Source organism: Mustela lutreola, chromosome 4 (assembly GCF_030435805.1).
Source record: "Mustela lutreola isolate mMusLut2 chromosome 4, mMusLut2.pri, whole genome shotgun sequence".
In the NCBI taxonomy this organism is placed as follows: domain Eukaryota; kingdom Metazoa; phylum Chordata; class Mammalia; order Carnivora; family Mustelidae; genus Mustela; species Mustela lutreola.
In genome coordinates, this window is record NC_081293.1 from 26,796,693 (window position 1) to 26,813,619 (window position 16,927).

At 56.5% G+C, this 16,927-nt stretch overlaps 1 protein-coding gene across 1 annotated transcript; it reads left to right on the plus strand.

The window, feature by feature from the left end:
- Positions 1-221: 221 nt before the first annotated feature.
- FGF8 (fibroblast growth factor 8) lies at positions 222-6,291 on the plus strand. Its single transcript, XM_059172593.1, has 5 exons — positions 222-301; positions 406-442; positions 1,303-1,483; positions 4,881-4,987; positions 5,856-6,291. Exons 1-5 carry the CDS (start codon positions 270-272, stop codon positions 6,144-6,146), a joined length of 648 nt encoding a protein of 215 aa, XP_059028576.1. The 5' UTR covers positions 222-269; the 3' UTR covers positions 6,147-6,291.
- Positions 6,292-16,927: the final 10,636 nt, after the last annotated feature.

Consider the following 16,927-nt stretch of genomic DNA (forward strand, 5'->3'; position numbering starts at 1 on the left):
CCTGCCGGCCCGTTACCCTCCCGCCTGCTCCGGCTCCTGAGCAGCCAGCGGCCACCGGCTCCGGCAGCGGCGCAGAGTCACTCAGCACGGCGCGGCGCGGCGCGGCGAGCTCGACATTCCACGGGACCCGCGGAGCCGCGTCCGGACCGCCGCCCGCCTCCGGTGCTCCAGCCTTCCTCGGCCGCCGCCGCCCTCGGCTCGTCCCTCGCGGCCGCCCGCGGGCCGGCGTGATCCCGCCGGGGTTCTCGGTGCTCCCCGGGCCGCGCGCCATGGGCAGCCCCCGCTCGGCGCTGAGCTGCCTGTGAGTACGGCCGCCGCCCCCCGCGTCCCCGCCGGCCCCGCGCCGCCGCGCCCTCTCCGCTCACCCCGCGCCCTCTCTCTCCCGCCCGCTTTTGTCTCCCACAGGCTGTTGCACTTGCTGGTTCTCTGCCTCCAAGCCCAGGTAAGGCGCATTGCGCGGCGGCGGGGCCCGGGCGGGTCGGCGGGGGCCGCCAGTTGGCAAGGTCGGGCAGGGGCCCAAGGACCGACCCTGCGGCCAGCGCTGCAGGGCTGGGAGGAACCTTAGAAATCTAGCCCCGAACCTGCTAGGAGGGAGCCGGGGAACAGAGAGGGAGCGCCCTGCCTAAGGTAACACAGCTAGTGTGCAGCGAGGCTCGAACCCAAGGTTTCGGGCTCCAGCGCTGTCTCTCACACCTCCTAGCCAGGTTAGGGTGGATGGGGAACTCTACAGGCAGCCACACCTGGCTGCCGAGGAAGGCGGGGGAGCTGGGGCCAGGGAGCGTTCGTTGTCACAAGTCCCCGGGACGGCCGCAGGGACTCCCTTCGTGGCTCTCTGGGGAGACTTGTGGCGGGTCTGGCCGAAAGATCAGGTGCCTAGGCTCTCTGCGCTCTCAACATTTGCTCTGTAAATTTGTCTTTATAAATGTCAGCGGTTGGGTAGCGCTGCCTCCCTACTTAGAAGCGCCCTGCTTTTCTAGGAAGGCGTAGGGAGGGGGCGAGGGGCGGCCGCTCTGGGCAGAGAACTTGCTTCCCTGATCGGAGCTGGCGGGGAGTCCCAGGGTGTTTCCCAACAGGTAGGTCCATCCAGATCGGTCCAAGCTCATCCTTGCTAGGCTGGGTCTGCTCCACTTTCCTGGATTGGGTGCTGGGGCCTGAGCTGGCTTGTTGTGAGGGTACCTCCCCTCCAAGCTCTTGTAGGCTGCTTGGGGCAGTGGAGGCGTGTGCAGGGTGATGGGGGCCACTTGGGCCCCTGGGCAGAGTAGCATTATAATGGCGTGTTGTGTATTTTTCAATTTCCTAAAGGTAACTGTTCAGTCCTCACCTAATTTTACACAGCATGTGAGGGAGCAGAGCCTGGTGACGGATCAGCTCAGCCGCCGCCTCATCCGGACCTACCAGCTCTACAGCCGCACCAGCGGGAAGCACGTGCAAGTCCTGGCCAACAAGCGCATCAACGCCATGGCAGAAGACGGGGACCCCTTCGGTAAGGCAAGCTGCCCGGGGCAGGGTGAAGGTAGCTTGTAGAACACGCCCTCCTTCCCCCTGGCTGGCCTGCTGTGACTAGACCTGCCAGCCCCATCCGTGCTGGCCAGAGGCCTCTCTGGGCTCCCCAGCTCAGAAGGGAAGGAGTTAAGGCAAAAAAGCATTTTTGGGGTCAGCTGGAGAAAAGAGGCTTAGGGAAGGGACCTTGGGGAGTACTTGGCCCACAGGTGCCCCTTCTCTACCCAGCAGATGAATGAAGCCAGGCATCTCCTTTTCTACCTCCCCCATTCACACACCCCTCCCCAGCTGCAGGTGGAGACAGAGGGTTCTGCGGGAGGGGCCCCAGGTTTAAGGGAAGCTCTTGAAAGAGGATATGTCGCCAGGGTCCACAAAAGGAGAGTTGGGAAAGAGACGGGAGAAAAATCCCCCCAGCTCTTCCAGCTTGGACAGGGGGTGCCATGAACCTTTACATATTTTGAAGGGCCAATTGTACATAGGCACTAGGCTTGGGAAGGGGCCCTCTCTCCACCCCCACTGACCCGGGAACCCAGGTAGTGGTCAGAGCCAGGCTCCTGACTCCCTATGGGGCGGTGAGTCCGGGTAGCTACTGCGGGGCAGAGAGGCTGAGGACTGATTGATTTCTAAAACATTCAATATTCCTGCCTTGAAACAAGGCCAATTTCCAGAGTCCTGGATGTACCAAGAGAAAAGCAAGCCCTCTGGGCGGCTGGTGTTGTTTTTAGAGAGCGATTATTGTGAGTTTAAAAACCTTTAAATAATGACCAAGTTAAACAAGCATGAAAGGAGAGGGGAAGACTCTATTAAAATGTAATAAAAAGGTGAGGCATTTTAAGAGCTAAGAAGAAAAATGAAGAATGATATAAAACAGAAAAAGAACGAGCCTTTTTTCAGATGTGGAGTTTGAAAGGAGTTGCAAGTCTGTAAATGTTAAAAAAGAGGTTCAAGATTGTTCTCTATGAATCTCTGGAGAGACCCCCGCGTCTGGCAGAGCGATTAAAACTCTTCTTACTTTCACCTTTTTTAACATTTCCTGAATACTTTCTCCTCTTCTCGAGCCAGTTTGGGGGATCGAGTATGTCTCACTGCATTTTTTCTGCATCGACGTAGCTGACTTCCCTTCAAAGCTGGAGAAGGAGACATAATTTTCCCGGGATAAATCTGTCACTGGGGTGGAAGAATAGGTTTGAAAATGTTAAGCTTTCCAAAAGGCTGGTCAGGAAAGCCGCCTCCCGTAAACTGCGGCCCCAGCTCCCCAGCTCCATCCAGGAAGGGGAGTGGGGGCTCTTCGTGGTGGGGGTGGGGGGCGGCCTGCCCGGTGGCCGAGCTCCCCCGCTGGGCTGGCAGGGCCAGCCTGCCGTCCCTTTGTCCCTCCAAACTGGCTGCTTGCTGCCCTTCTCAGCTTCCAAGGAAAGAGAACGAATGCTTAGCTCCTCCTGGGTTTGCTCCACTGGAGCAAATGGTCCAGCATCCTTGGGTTCTGGGGAGGGAAGAAGAGGCTAAGCTGGCCATGGAGAAGCTCATCTTCAGACCTCAGAAGTCTGATGCCCACTTCTGTCCTTACAAGTGTAGGAAGCCTTCCAGGGTCGCTGATTCCTGCCTGCCAGGCAGGAGTGGGAGCCGGAGGGCCTGAGAGCAGAGGCTTAGGGTGTGCAGCCGGGACAAGAGTCTGGGGGAGAAGAGCAGAGAGGTCCCAGTTGCTTCCTTATGGGTCCCAGGAAGGAATAGAGGGATTGTGCCATCCTTGTCTGCCCCATTCGGCCAGAATCCTCCGAGTGGGATCCTCAGGCCCCTTCTCCAGCCAGCGTCCCTTCGGGCCTCTGGAAGGCAGAGCAGGAGAGGGATGAGCAGCGTGGCCGTGTCCAAGAGGAGGTGGGTGGGAGGGGAGGTGACAGCTGCATTTCCCTGGCTGACTTGAAGCCAGATTGGAGAGTTGGCCATTGGGTCCCTGCTCTGTCCTATGTGAAGAGGTGGGGGTAGTATCAGGCCCGGCAACAAGGGCTGCCTTGCTGACCTTGGAGCCCATCCTCCCCCTTTAGTTTTAGCGACAAAGAAGGTGCTGCCTTGTTAGTGCAGGCTGGGAGACAGCTCTGGGAATCCCAGAACTGCTTTCTCAAGGAGGGAAAAGCAGAGAGGACAGAAGACTCAGCCCCTCCTGGCCTATCCCCAACAGCTAAGTCAGCCCTCATTCCCTGCTTGAGGACAGCCACAAAGGGGAGGAATTACACAGGGACTAGACAGGGACCAGGACTTCTGCGGCAAGTGGGCTGTCTAAGGGGAGGGCACCAGGGAAGAAGGCACAGAGTTCAGCTCCCTGTATCAATGGCTTTCCAGACTGAGAGGCAAGCATGCCTGAATTTTTCCCTTCCTCACCCACAGCAAGTGTTTGGTCACTGTGATGGGGGTTGAAAGAGAAAAGACTATTTGAGCCATTGATTTCTGGACACTGGGGCTGGGGACAGTGGTGACGGGGAAGCGTGGAGAAGAGCAGAAGCCGGGGCGCCGAAGGCTTTAACCCTCTGCCTTCGGCTCGGGTCATGATCCTGGGGTCCTGGGATCGAGCCCCACATGGGGCTCTCTGCTCTGCAGGGAGCCTGCTAACTCCTCTCTCTCTCTCTGCCTGCCTCTCTGCCTACTTGTGATCTCTGTCTGTCAAATAAATAAATAAAATCTTTTAAAAAAAAAAAAAAAAGAAGAAAAAGAAGAAGAGCAGAAGCCTCCCAGCTGGGGTCTGAGGCTCTGGGAAAGTAGCTGGCTGTGTGTGGACGGAGAGTGGTCGGCCTCCCTGTCATCTCAGCAGAACGGGGTGGTGGTTGGGGGGGGTGGTTGGCCAAGGACACGAGCTAGAACCTGAAGAGCCAGAAACAGGAGATAGTGCTTTTATGTTTTGCCTCGGAACTCATGTCACTGCTGTACCCTGGAAGTTTGTGGTGATCTCTGAGGCATGTGCATGTACTACTTTGAGTTTGAAGGGTTCCCAGAGATCTTCTGATGAGAGTAGAACTCTAGTCATGAAGCCTTGACGTGAAAAGTCAGTACTATCTGGTTTTAAAAGAGGGTGTGTTCAGTTTGATGGCTTTAAGATTCCTCCACAGGAGCAGCAGAGCAGGCAGAGGGAGATCCTAGTCTGTGCTTCATTCTCTTGCCCATCCCCCTGTGCACATCCGTGAGGGGCCTGAAGCCCAGGAAGGAGAGTCGATCTTTCCCAGTGTCGCCTAGCATGGTGGCAGCTGGGCTGGGGCTGGAGCCTATGTCTTGGGTACCTGCTCTTGGAGCAGTTGCTACTGGGATGTGACAGGTCTGAGGGTCAGCTGGGGTGACAGTGTGGTACAGTGGGGTCAGGGCGCTTCTGATAACCATCCCGCCACCTTCCCTGACAGCAAAGCTCATTGTGGAGACAGATACCTTTGGGAGCCGGGTTCGAGTCCGAGGAGCTGAGACCGGTCTTTACATCTGCATGAATAAAAAGGGGAAGCTCATTGCCAAGGTGAGGCCCCAGAAGGAGCGGAGGGTCCCTGGGTCCTAGGGAGGGGGCTGGGCAGGCAGAGCTCCTCTAGGGTCCCAAGGAGGTGGGCAGAGAGACCCAGGGCCACCTTGGGGTTACCTAGTGGTTGGGTGGAGGGTGGGGGAGGTGAGAGAGAAGGAAACTGCTTGAGAGATGAAAAGCTATAAAGGCAAAGGAGGAAGAAGGAAGGCTAGGGAAGGGGCTGGTGGGGGGGTTGGTAAATTCCATATATCTTTTTAACAAATCGCCAAATTGCTTTGCTATTATGTCCAATTACATGGTACCAGCATTTGGAATGTTCAGTAAGCCGCAGGCCCAGCCCCTCGGCCGAGCTCTGAAATGGCCCCATTAGTCACGGCTCTTCTCCAGCCTCAAGCTCCCCGCTTCCTGGGCTTCTGGGGCTCGGGGCTCCGTGTCTCCCCGCAGGCTTCCCCTCCCCCATGGAGTGGCTGCCCTGAGGCCCCAGGGGTCTTGAGGGGCCCAGGGGGATGGTGCAGCTGGGGAAACGGGTGCGAGCCGCTCGGCCAGACTGGTGGGCAGGAGGCCAGGGCAGGCAGGGTCTGGGCCCCCTCTCTGGCCCTCTGTGTTGGGGCCCAGCCCCTCCGGAGACAGCCATGTGTCACTGCTGCCCGGGAGGACAGGAAGTTGCCGGGTGGGCTGCGGCTTGTGAGGGATTAGAGAGCGGGTGCCCGGGCGGGGGTGGGGCTGTCACTCGTGCCCACCCTGCCATCTGCTGGGGTGCCCACCTGCTGTCTGGGGCCGCCTGCCCTCTGCCTCTGCTGGGGTGGGGGCGGGGGGCGTCTCCGGCCAGAGCCCCGTAACGCCGCGCGTCTGGCCCCACTACCTGCAGAGCAACGGCAAGGGCAAGGACTGCGTGTTCACCGAGATCGTGCTGGAGAACAACTACACGGCCCTGCAGAACGCCAAGTACGAAGGCTGGTACATGGCCTTCACCCGCAAGGGCCGGCCCCGCAAGGGCTCCAAGACGCGGCAGCACCAGCGCGAGGTGCACTTCATGAAGCGGCTGCCCCGCGGCCACCACACCACGGAGCAGAGTCTGCGCTTCGAGTTCCTCAACTACCCGCCCTTCACGCGCAGCCTGCGCGGCAGCCAGAGGACTTGGGCCCCCGAGCCCCGGTAGGCGCCGCTGGCCCTCCCCGCCGCGCCACCGAGCCGCTCGCCGCGGGGGCGCACGGAGAAACTCCGGGAGCCGAGGTCTGCGCTGCTGAAGGCTGGGGAGGAGCTGGGGGAGCCCCGGGTTCTAGCTGTCCATAATTGTTTGCTGTTGGGGTTTTTTTTTTTTTTTTGGTCGTTGTTTTGTTTTGTCTTGTTTTTTAAACAAAAGAGAGGCTCTATTTTTGTATTCCACTTGGCGGTGGTGTCTGTCTTCTTCGCTTTTGGGAAGGCTGGGAGTGGCCTAGACTGGGATTCCGGCGGGGGTTCCTTCTGGGTGGGAGGGGGGCTTTTCCAGGCAGAGGTACTCCTGAGACCTCCGGGCCTGCAGGGTAAACTGGCCGGGCTTACCCCACCCCCCAGTGGGGGCAGGGGGGGAAAGAGTGGGGAGTGGGGACGTAGAGCAGGTTTTTTAAGGGTGGGTATCAGTTGGGGGGTGGATGTGTATTATTATTAAATGACTGAAATATTTATTTATTTATTTATTTATTTTAAAGGTTTTAAAAATTTATTTGACAGAAAGTGATCACAAGTATGCAAAGAGGCAGGCAGAGAGAGAGAGGAGGAAGCAGGTTCCCCGCTGAGGAGAGAGCCTGATGTGGGACTCGATCCCAGGACGCTGGGATCATGACCTGAGCTGAAGGCAGAGACTTTAACCCACTGAGCCACCCAGGCACCCCTGAAATTTATTTATTTAACTTGAGTATTAAAAATGTGTGTTGGAGAGCAAGGCCTGTGGGGATCAGGCCCCTCCCCCTGGGGCTGTCCTGACCAGAACCGGTTCTGACCCCAGCTCTGCCCAGAGCCTCCCTCCAGCCTGACTTAGGACCTGTGCCTGTCGTTGGGGGCTCTCCTGATAGGACAGAAGCAGGGAAAGGGGCAAGAAGAGGCTCTTAGCTGGTCCTGGGAGCTCTCAGACAAGGACCTTATAGCTCCTAACGAGAGTCATTGCCAACACTAACCCCTAGCCACCTCTGGGGCAGAAAAGAGGGTTCTGCTACGACCAGAGCTCCATTCATGGATTCAATGAATCTTTATTTTTATTTTTTAAAATATTTTACTTATTTATTTGTCAGAGACAGCACAAGCAGGGGGAGTGGCAGAGCAGGCAGAGGGAGAAGCAGACTCCCTGCTGAGCCAGACACTTGATGGGCTCAGCGCCCAGGTGTCTTCAATGAATCTTTAAAAAGTGCCTCTCCACGAGTCTACATCTTCGTGGGAGACAGGCTGGAGATGCCAGAGCTGGTTCTTTCTGAGTATCAGGCTCCAGTGAATGAAAGAAAAGAGGATCTGCCAGGGTACAAGGTGGGGTTATGCCGGAGGGGAGACCGGTATTGACAACTGTGGCATGGAGCAGGGCTGACTTTTTTGAGGATCTGGTTAGACAGCTGTGAGCAGAAGGTGCTGAGCTCCGGTGCTGTGCAAGGACCCTGGGGCCATGACCCTGGGAGAGGCTGCCGGCCCTGGAGAGATGGGTCCCAGAGGAAGAGAGCCTGGGCAGGAGACCAGGAGGGAAGTTCTCAGGTAGAGAGCAGGACACAGACTCTGGCCCAGAGGAGAAGCAGCAGCTCATGGGTCAGAAGGACCGACCCCAGACGGCCCTGCTGTGGAGGAAGGAAGCCCAGGCCACGCTATGGCAATGACAGAGCATGTCAGGGTGTGGGCATAAGGGCTGATGGGCAGAGAGCTGTGTTTTTGGGTGTGGACTGGAGAGCCTGGCATTATGCCACATCGAGGGACAGCCCAAGCCCAGAGGTAGCAAGTCTCCTGAGGGCTTCCTCACTGAGGCCTCCTGTTCTGGCTGTTTTTGCAGTCGTCTTTTGATAGTGCCCCTGGCTGGTCCCACAGCCCAGCTACTGGGTCAATTCAGAAACCTCTTCCCTCTGGGCCTGTTCCTTGGCACTTCCTTGGAATGGGGGACATCCCAAGGCTTCCTAATCACATGGGCCTCTCAGAGCTGAAGCCATGAGTTCCAGGGTCAGGCCATCCAGGTGGACCAGGAGCTCCATGGCTCAGTGGGAAACCTTGGAGGAGAGAGGCTGGGGAGACCCTGGGCTCTGGCCATGCCACCTCATCTGGCTTGCTGTGGGGGTGAAGGGCTCTGGGTAGAGGAGGTGTCTCCCAGCGCACAGACACCTGGGATGTGGGGAGGGGGCTCTAGACATCTCTGTTCCAGCTCCTCCAGCTCTTAGGGCCTCCTCCCCTCCCCCTTTAATTAATTCTGGGTGAGCAGCCTGGCTTTATTGTGCAAGAAGCTCGGGTCTCACTGTGGGAAAAGTCACACCTTCTGAGCAGCTTCTGATGCCATGCAAATGAAGAGACCGTCCAGGAAACGCTTTCATCTGCTCGGCCGCCTGTCCAGCCCCCAGCCCAGTAATTGCCCACATTTCATTTGTTTGAGAGCAATTCCTGGGGGAAGCCATAGGGTCGGAGGGAGTCTGGGGTGGGGGTGGAATGTCAGGCTCTCTCTGCCTGTGATCCTGGCCACGGAGCAGGGAGGCTGGTCACCGGCTAGGCCAAAGCCACTCCCGCAACCCCCGGGGCTGGGGACTCCCGAGGTCTCCGGTGTGGTGGATGGAACTGTGCCGTGGTGGCCATGACGGCAAAGAGGTGGGCTGTCCAGAGAGCCAGACCCGCCTTACAGAGAGGAGGGAGATGACAGGTGGTGGCAGTGGCGCTGGTGGCGGTGGCTAGGGTCGGTGGAGAGGGGTGGGAGGTGGGAATCCTCGGGGCAGCGCGGGGCTTTGGGAAGTGGCTGACATCCGGCAGGACCCCGGGTCAGGGACCCATGGGAGCAGAGCCCAAAGCAGTGGGGCCAGGCCGGGCTAGAGCACCCACCACCTTGTTTATCTTCGCCTTGCTGCCTCCATAGAGCCCTCGCTAATGGGGTTTTACAGCCCACTCAAGCTGCAACTGGCCGAGAATCAATCATTACCGGCACTTAGTGGTTTGATAGTTAACAGCCTGAACTGAAGCCAAACTGGTTGTTAACTGTGATAACAACTGATTTCAAGGGGTTATTGCCGGCCCAATATGCTCCGTCCATTTATTTCGGGGGAAACAAGCGGGGAGCCGTGGCAAGGCCTAGAAAAGGGAGGAGGACGGGCTCTTCTCAGCCAAAAGGTCCGCTGCTCTGCTCTAGAGTGGGCGCTGGCTGTGAGGGCCCTGGGGGGCTGCCTGAGGCTTACACCAGGCTCAGCCTCCCAGGACTCACTGAGGACCTGCATGCAGGCCCGGGTGACTCCCACAGAAGGCCTTCTCCTCAGTGCTTACCTCATCCTCATCGCTCCCTCCTTTTTTCCTAGCCGTACCACCCATGAGACCCTCACCGGGACTGACTCCCCATGAGCAGGAAGCAGGCTTAGTGGCCAGGTCTCCGCTCATCCCCACCCAGAGGGTGGGGCTGGACCCACTCACCCATTCCTCCCTCCCCAAAGCCTCCCAGAACCCTGCCCGCTCCAAACTAGAACCTTGTCTTTCATTTCAAGGCCAGCAAAGACTCCGCCCAAACCTTGATGAGAAAGACTGAGTGAGGGCTCGCTCCTCTCCACCAGGTTCTGCCCAACCCTTCCTTCTATCCTAGCTGAGTGACAGAAGGGGAGGCTGTGGGCAAGCATCATTCTAGAAAGCCGCTGCAGCAAAGGACCTGGGGAGTTGTTCACCATCTAGAGACAGACAGCCTAGGGCCCAGAAGGTGCATAGCTAGGATCAAAGCTAGTATTGGGAATCGGGTGTTCATTTCCAGGCCCAGGCTGCCTCTTGAGGGTTGTAGGTCTTTCCTTAATTCCATTCATTCATTCGATATTTATGGAGTGCTTACTGGGTGTGGGTCAAGCTCTATTCTGGGTAGAGGGACAAGCAGGAAATGAGACAAAAGCCCTGTCATTATGGAGCTCATATTCTAGTGGGTAAGGGGGTGCAGAGCAAATGGTACAGAGTATGGCCCACGCGGAGAACCACATCGGGAAAAATGCAGAGAAGGGAATGAGTGTGAAAGGTGGGTAGGGTGGCAGCAATCTTTTTTTTTTTTTTTTTTTTTTTTTAAAGATTTTATTTATTTATTTGACAGACAGGGATCACAAGTAGGCAGAGAAGCAGGCAGAGAGAGAGGAAGGGAAGCAGGCTCCCTGCTGAGCAGAGAGCTGGATGTGGGGCTCGATCCCAGGACCCTGGGATCATGACCTGAGCTGAAGGCAGAGGTTTTAACCCACTGAGCTACCCAGGCACCCCAGGTGGCAGCAATCTTAAATAGGGTGCACAGAGAAGGCTTCACTCAAATCTTCGTGTTTGAGCAGACACCTCTCTGGGAAGGTGAGACTTTCTGGGGAGGGGCGTGGAGAAGGTTAGAAGCTGAGGTGGGGCCAGAGAAATAGAAAGGGGTGGTGGTGGAGGGCAGATCACACAGGGCCATTGAAAAGACTTCAGTTTTTATTCTGAATGAGATAGCACACCCTCGGGGGCTTCCAAGCAGTAGAGTGACAGGCTCTGAATGAAGTTTTAACAAGATTACTTTGGCGGCTGTGTGGAAAACCGACAGCCAGGGAGCCAGGGAGACCAGTTAGGAAGTGACTGAAGTAATCCAGACTACAGATAGTAGTGGATTGGAGGCAGTGAGAAGAGTTTGGGATTTGGGGGCAGTTTTTACAAGAGGGGATGACAAGACTTGCTGATGGATTTGAATATGGGCAGTGAGAGAGAGGGGATGTGAGGGGTTTCCAGGGTTTTTGGCCTGAGCCACTGAAAGGATGGAGGGGCCATTCGCTAACACAGAGAAGACTGTAGAAGAGGCAGATTTTGAGAGGAAGAGTAGAAGTTCAGTTTTGGATATGTTATATCTCAGCTGACTAAAGAAATACGCAAAAAGAGATGGTGAGTGAGCAGCTGTGCACGTGTCTAGAATTCTGGAGAGAGGTCTAATGTGAAGATACAACTTGGGGAGTATTCAGCACAGAGATGTTTTTATTTATTTTTTTTTTAAAGATTTTATTTATTTATTTGACAGAAAGAGAGAGACAGTAAGAGAGGGAACATAATCGGGAGGAGTGGGTGAGGGAGAAGCAGGCTTCCCAGCAAGTAGGGAACCTGACGCGGGCTCCATCCCAGGACCCTGGGATCTTGACCAGAGCTGCAGGCAGACCCTTAACAACTGAGCCACCCAGGCGCCCCGCACAGGTGATTTTTAAAGCAGGAGATGGAATGGGTTCCCTTGGGAGTGAGCGTAGCTAGAGAAGAGAGGAGCCGGAGCCCCAAGTCTGAGCGCCGGGATATACCGGCAGGACAGAGGGGGAACCAAGGGAGGAGATTGAGAAAGTGTGGCCCATGAGGTAGGTGGGAGGAAAACCAAGACGGTGTGGTGTCGTGATGATACAGGACCAAGACAACAATTTCTGGGCCCGAAGCTTTAAGTGTCTTACTCCCCAACCAACACCACGGTTAAAAGGAAGTAGCCAACAAGTAGGGTCTGTTTGACCTGGGAGTCTCCTGGCCTCTTCCTTCAGCTTCTCCCGGCCTCTCATCACACTGTCTTTACCTCCAGAACCTAACTCAACTCCAGTTCACTTACTCTTCGACTTCTCCGCCAGCTTCTCCCTGCTCCAAGCCGTCATCAGCTCAAGTCTGTCTTTATGGCAACAGCTCCTAACTGCTCTCCCTGATTCTTCTCATAACTCCCGACAATCCTTTCTGTGCTCAGTAGCCAGAATTTTCAAAACACAAATCTCATCTTTGTACTCCCGCCTTATCTAGAATTGTACTCAGACTCCTTTCCAAGGCCCACATGGTCCCTGGCCTGCTCTGGCATGACTGTCCATCTAACCTTAGGGCTTAGCCACTTAACCACTGGGGCCACACCTCCTTCCAGCTTCTCAAACAAGACAGTCTTGCATCTGCCCCAGGGCCTTTGCATGTATTGTTTCCTCTGCTTGCAATGCTGTTTTTCTTGAACTTGCAGGGCTGACTGTTCATTCTGTAGATCTCTGCTGTCACTCTCTGTTTTATTTCTTTATTACCCTTATCCTTATCTGATACTATCTTGTTTCTTATTTGCTTGCTTTTGGTCTGTCTGTCCCCGGCCCCAGCCCCCAAGAGAGCAGGGAGGGACCCTGAAGCATATCCAGTGCTGAACCAATGCCTCGCACCTCCTTGTCGTGAGTTTTCAGTAAACATTGGTGGAAGCAATCAACTGATAACGTGAGAGGAGACTGAGAAGCTGTCGAGTGGACACAGCAGGTTAGGGGTTCTCTGTATCCAGGGTTGGGTTGGGCTGGAAATGCCCGAAGGTCAGGGAGACTTGAGGGTGGTCCTGGGATGGGTGACCCCTGGAGCCCATCCAGACATGCACAATCTTACTAAAAGGAGATGCAGTGCTGTCCAACACGGGCTCACCCCCAGTATCCTCAAGCTACAATGCCTGTTTCCAAAACCCAGACAAAGGAGCATCTAGGCAGCGCCCGGTGGGAGGGGTATATCAGAACCTCCTCAAATTCTGCTTCCTTCCCCACCCATGGATGTCCATAGCAACCAGGGGACATCAAAGGAAAGAGTGAATGGGAATTAAGAGCTAGAGAGTGGAGGAGAGAGGAGGAGTAAGTAGCGAATCAGATGGGGAGCAGATAGGAACTCTGGGGGATCCCCAAGTCCCATGGAACTGTGGGGAGCTGTGCCAGTATGCCCTTTTGGTTGCCCTGCTGGGGATCTGGATCTCTTGCCGACCCTCAAGAGCTAATTGGCATTCTGGGCAGGCCCCAGAGCTGAGCCTTGTGCTCCTACGGGCTGGCAGATGTGGAGAAGGGCTCCCGCTCAGTCCTGCAGGCTGTTACCCCCCCTCAGCCCCCCTCTCTGGGAAATGAGCTCAGGCTGCTGGATCAGTCTGGGAGCTGCGTCTCTTCTCCCTTCCTTCCTTGGCCGTGGATGGTGGAGGGAGGACGTGGTCAAGAGGAGAGTCAGGGTGTTAACCTACACCCATGGAGGCCTGCAGCTTTGGCACTAGGGGATGCAGGCCCCTGGTCATGAAGAATCACATGGGCCCTGGCCTGGGCTCTGCTGGAGGTACTCAGAACAAGGGGCCAGAACTGGACACTGCCTTGAGGAGGTAAGGAGAAGCCGGGACGGAGCTTTTCAACGTTACCTTGAGCCCAGAGAACCAGAAAATGTCTGGGCCTGAGGTCTGGGAGTGGCAGAATGGCAAGCCCTCGAGGAGCCAGGGCACAGGGCCGGGACCCAAGCCAACAGCCAGAAGATCCAGCCAAGTGACTTTCAAGGGTGGGAGTGACCAGGGCCAACACCAGATCCCACTGTCCCTGTCGGCCCGCAGACACTCAGCTTCCAAACCCCCGGGCTCAGAAGCTCTACCTTTCTGTCCTTCTCCTTGTTTCTAGTCTCTGATATTTAGCATTTCAACTTGACAAACATCACCAATTCTTGCTAAATCTTTCTTCATGGAGAAGTGCCCCCGTCCCATCACAGCCTCTGCTGGGCCATCGCATGCCCTCCCACTTCCTCGTCTTGCCCGGTCTCTCCCTGGGCTTTCTGGACACCCTCCCCTCCCTGCCTCCTGCAACTCTCAGTAATGAGGAGCAAACTCATAAAATATTCATCGTGGGTAACACACCATGTAGGATCTGCCCGATCTCAGGTCTGATAGGAGAGGCCGGGTCAGGAGGGTGCTGGGTCTTTGGCTTCCAAGGGTTTGGGCTGACTTCTCTCTCTTGGGCTCAAGTGCCAGCCACTTCCATCAAGCCAGGCCCAATCCTCCCTTGGCGGGGGGGGGGATGTAGGGGGTCCTGGGGAGAGGTGCTAGTGGCCCGGGGAGAAAGCTCCTAAGTGAGGCGTGACTTCTGTGACTAGAAGACTAAAGCCAGAGGTGTGTGCTGAGAGGGAGGAGAGGGGCAGGGTCAGAGCCTATGCACTCAGCAGTGTCTGGGATGGTGATTTTTTGCCCAGGGGAGCCTGGTAAGGTGGGTTCGTGCGCCATTTGAGGGAGAGAGGGAATGACGTTGGTGGCAGGCCTCCCTGTGGGGCACATCCATCACCCCGGTGGGGCAGGTAGAGAGAGGGAAGGGAAGGGTAAAGAAATCTTCTCTTATTCTCCCAACAGCTCTGGAATTCGTACTGACACTGATTGCCCATCCCCGCTCCTGGCCAGGCCTAAGCAACTCAGAGAAGGGACTCAGAAAAATGGCGACAGCAGCCACCAGAGATGGGCTGTGGCTCGGTGTGACGTCAGGAGTCAGTGCTTTGGAGTCAGACCGAACTGACCTTGAATCCTGGCTCTGGAGCTCCCTAACCGTGTACACAGCAAGTCGCCTCACTGCTCTGAGCCTCAGCTTCCTCACCTGCCAAATGGGTCACAAACTTCTCCCTACAGAGTTGTCAGGAGGAGTTCGTGAGGTGTCTGGCAGAATGGCCTTAACAATGGTTCCTAACAGGGGTGGGGAGGGACTCTGGAGGAGGGGTTGGGCGGGCAGAGTGAAGTCCCAGTGAGCCTGGGTTTGCCCAGTGACATCATCTAAGAAGCCTGCTGAGGAGCCGGGAGAAAAGCAGGGTCTCTAGGAAGGTTAGTTTCCTGGGGAAATAGCTCCAGTGGCTCAAGGGCCCAAGGTAGCCCGGAAGCTGGGAGAGATGAAGGGCAAGAGCCTCCGTGCCCAGAACGCCTGCCCTTGCCCCTCCCTCCCACTTACCCAGGTAGGTGTGCCAGCCAAAGGTCCAGGCCCTGAAGGTCTGGGAGAGCTGAGAGGACAGATGTCCCAGTGTCCTGCAAGGGGGATGGTCTTCCGGCTCAGTCCCGGAGGCCAGTGTGCAGGTCTTAGCTCCCTACTCCTCGGACCCGGCCTTGCCTCCCCTCTCCCAACCCCTAAAACGGGGGCTGGGGAGGCAGTGATCTGTTGGAAGAAGGGAAGGAGAGAGGAGCAGAGAGAACTCGGAAAACCAACATTCAAGGCTTTCTTTCTTCCCAGTTGATGCCAAGCTTTTCCTTTCCCCAGGGGCCTCAAACGGATACCTGCCAAGCCTACCAGAGACCTCCTCTGTGCCAGGTATGAAAGCAAGTATCAAGAGGCAACAGTGAGCAAGTCAGAAAGGCCCCCGACTCTCGAAGCTTCCCTTCCAGCGCAGATGGCCAGAGTTGGCCAGTCACTTCTGATGAGGCATGGGAAAGGCTGAGACAGCTGAAGAGCTAGGGGTGTGTGAAGATAGAGGGGTCCTGGGGAGGAGGTCCCATGGCTCAGGGTTGAGGCCTTGCTGCCTCAGAGACAGCCGGGTGGGAGCAGGGACCCTGGGTGGCCCCCGGGGGAATTCGGCTCAGCTCAGGTCAGCCCCAGCTCGTTCAGGGCACACGGGGTGGGGTGGGGTGGGGGTGGAGTTGCTGGAGATAAAGGCCTAGATGAGGCGGTCCGGCCTCCAGGCCGCACCCCTTGCGCCAGGGTTCACGGACCAGTGGTGCGGGCGGTACGTAGCTTACTCCACTTGGCTGGATGGTGATGGATCCCAGAGAAGATGAGTCAAGAGGAGCAGCTGTGGAATCCTCAGGGAAATGCTTTTTTCCTGAACCTTAATTTCCTCATTGAGAAGGTAAAAAAGGTTTGAACTAGAGTATTTGTTTTCAGAAAAAAAAAAAAAAAATAGCAGAACCTAATTTCCTGAGGAAAACCTCTATAGAAGTCTATTTCATAAAATAGATGTACACAAGACTCGCTTCGGTCAGCCGAGGGACTGACGACCCCTCAGTTTCTTCCTTCGTGCCTGACATGTCAGCTGGGGCAGGGAGTGAGGGAGATGGAGGGTCTGAGCTCTGCAGGGTTCTCTGGGGCTTTTAGGGGGAAGATGGGGGTGGGGACCCTCCAGGGAGGACCAGGTCTGCAGTCCAGGGCCGCCCCCTGGGCCCCGCCGCCTCGGGAAGGTGCCTCCAGGAGGAGCCGCTGAGCACCTCCTCAGAGCACCTGGACCAGTGGGTCTGTTCCCACAGCCTCCGAGAGGCTCCTGTCTCTTCCTGCACTGACCACTCACACCCAGGGATTATCCCAACCAGAAACTTCCATTCGGAGCAAAGCTCCCAGGAATGAAACCCGAGCTGCCACTGAGAGGCTCCCAGGCTAACTGGGAAGTGGCTGGGAAAGGGAGCGAAAGCTCGAGAAGCACTGGGAGCCTCAGGGAGGCCGTGAAACCTGAAGACAAACGACCAGCCAGTGGACTGGTGCTGTGGAGCTGCCACTGCCTTCTGCAGAACCAAAGGTCAGGGCTGAGCCGAGCGGGAAACGAAGGGGAAGTGCACCCCCAGGCTTTTCAAGGGGAGAGTAATTGGTGCACCTGTGGCTAGGGCCAATATCCCCTGTGAGGCCCCCAGGGCTGGCCTGCAGTCACGCAAGCTGCCTGCCCTTCCCCTCTCTCCCCCACCCTCTCCCAGCTGCTTCCACTTACTCCAGTGGGCTGCTGGATTGGTCACCGAGGGGGCCGCCTGCTCACCCCAGGGAGGGGAGAGAGGGTCACCGGCACAGTTACCATGTGTCAAGCACCCATCAGATGCCAGGTGTGCTGTCTGTGTCATTTCCAACCCTCCTGACAGCCGGGCAAGTGGGGCACTACTAGCCCCATTTTACAGATGGGGAAACTGAGACTCAATGCAGTAAGTCATTTGCTCCAAGAGACAGAGCTAATTAGTGGTTGACCTTGGATCTGAACCCGGGGCTTTTGGATGCGGAGGTACTGAAGCAGCTTCTGCCACAACGCACTCTTCAGTCTTAAGCTGCCTCATTA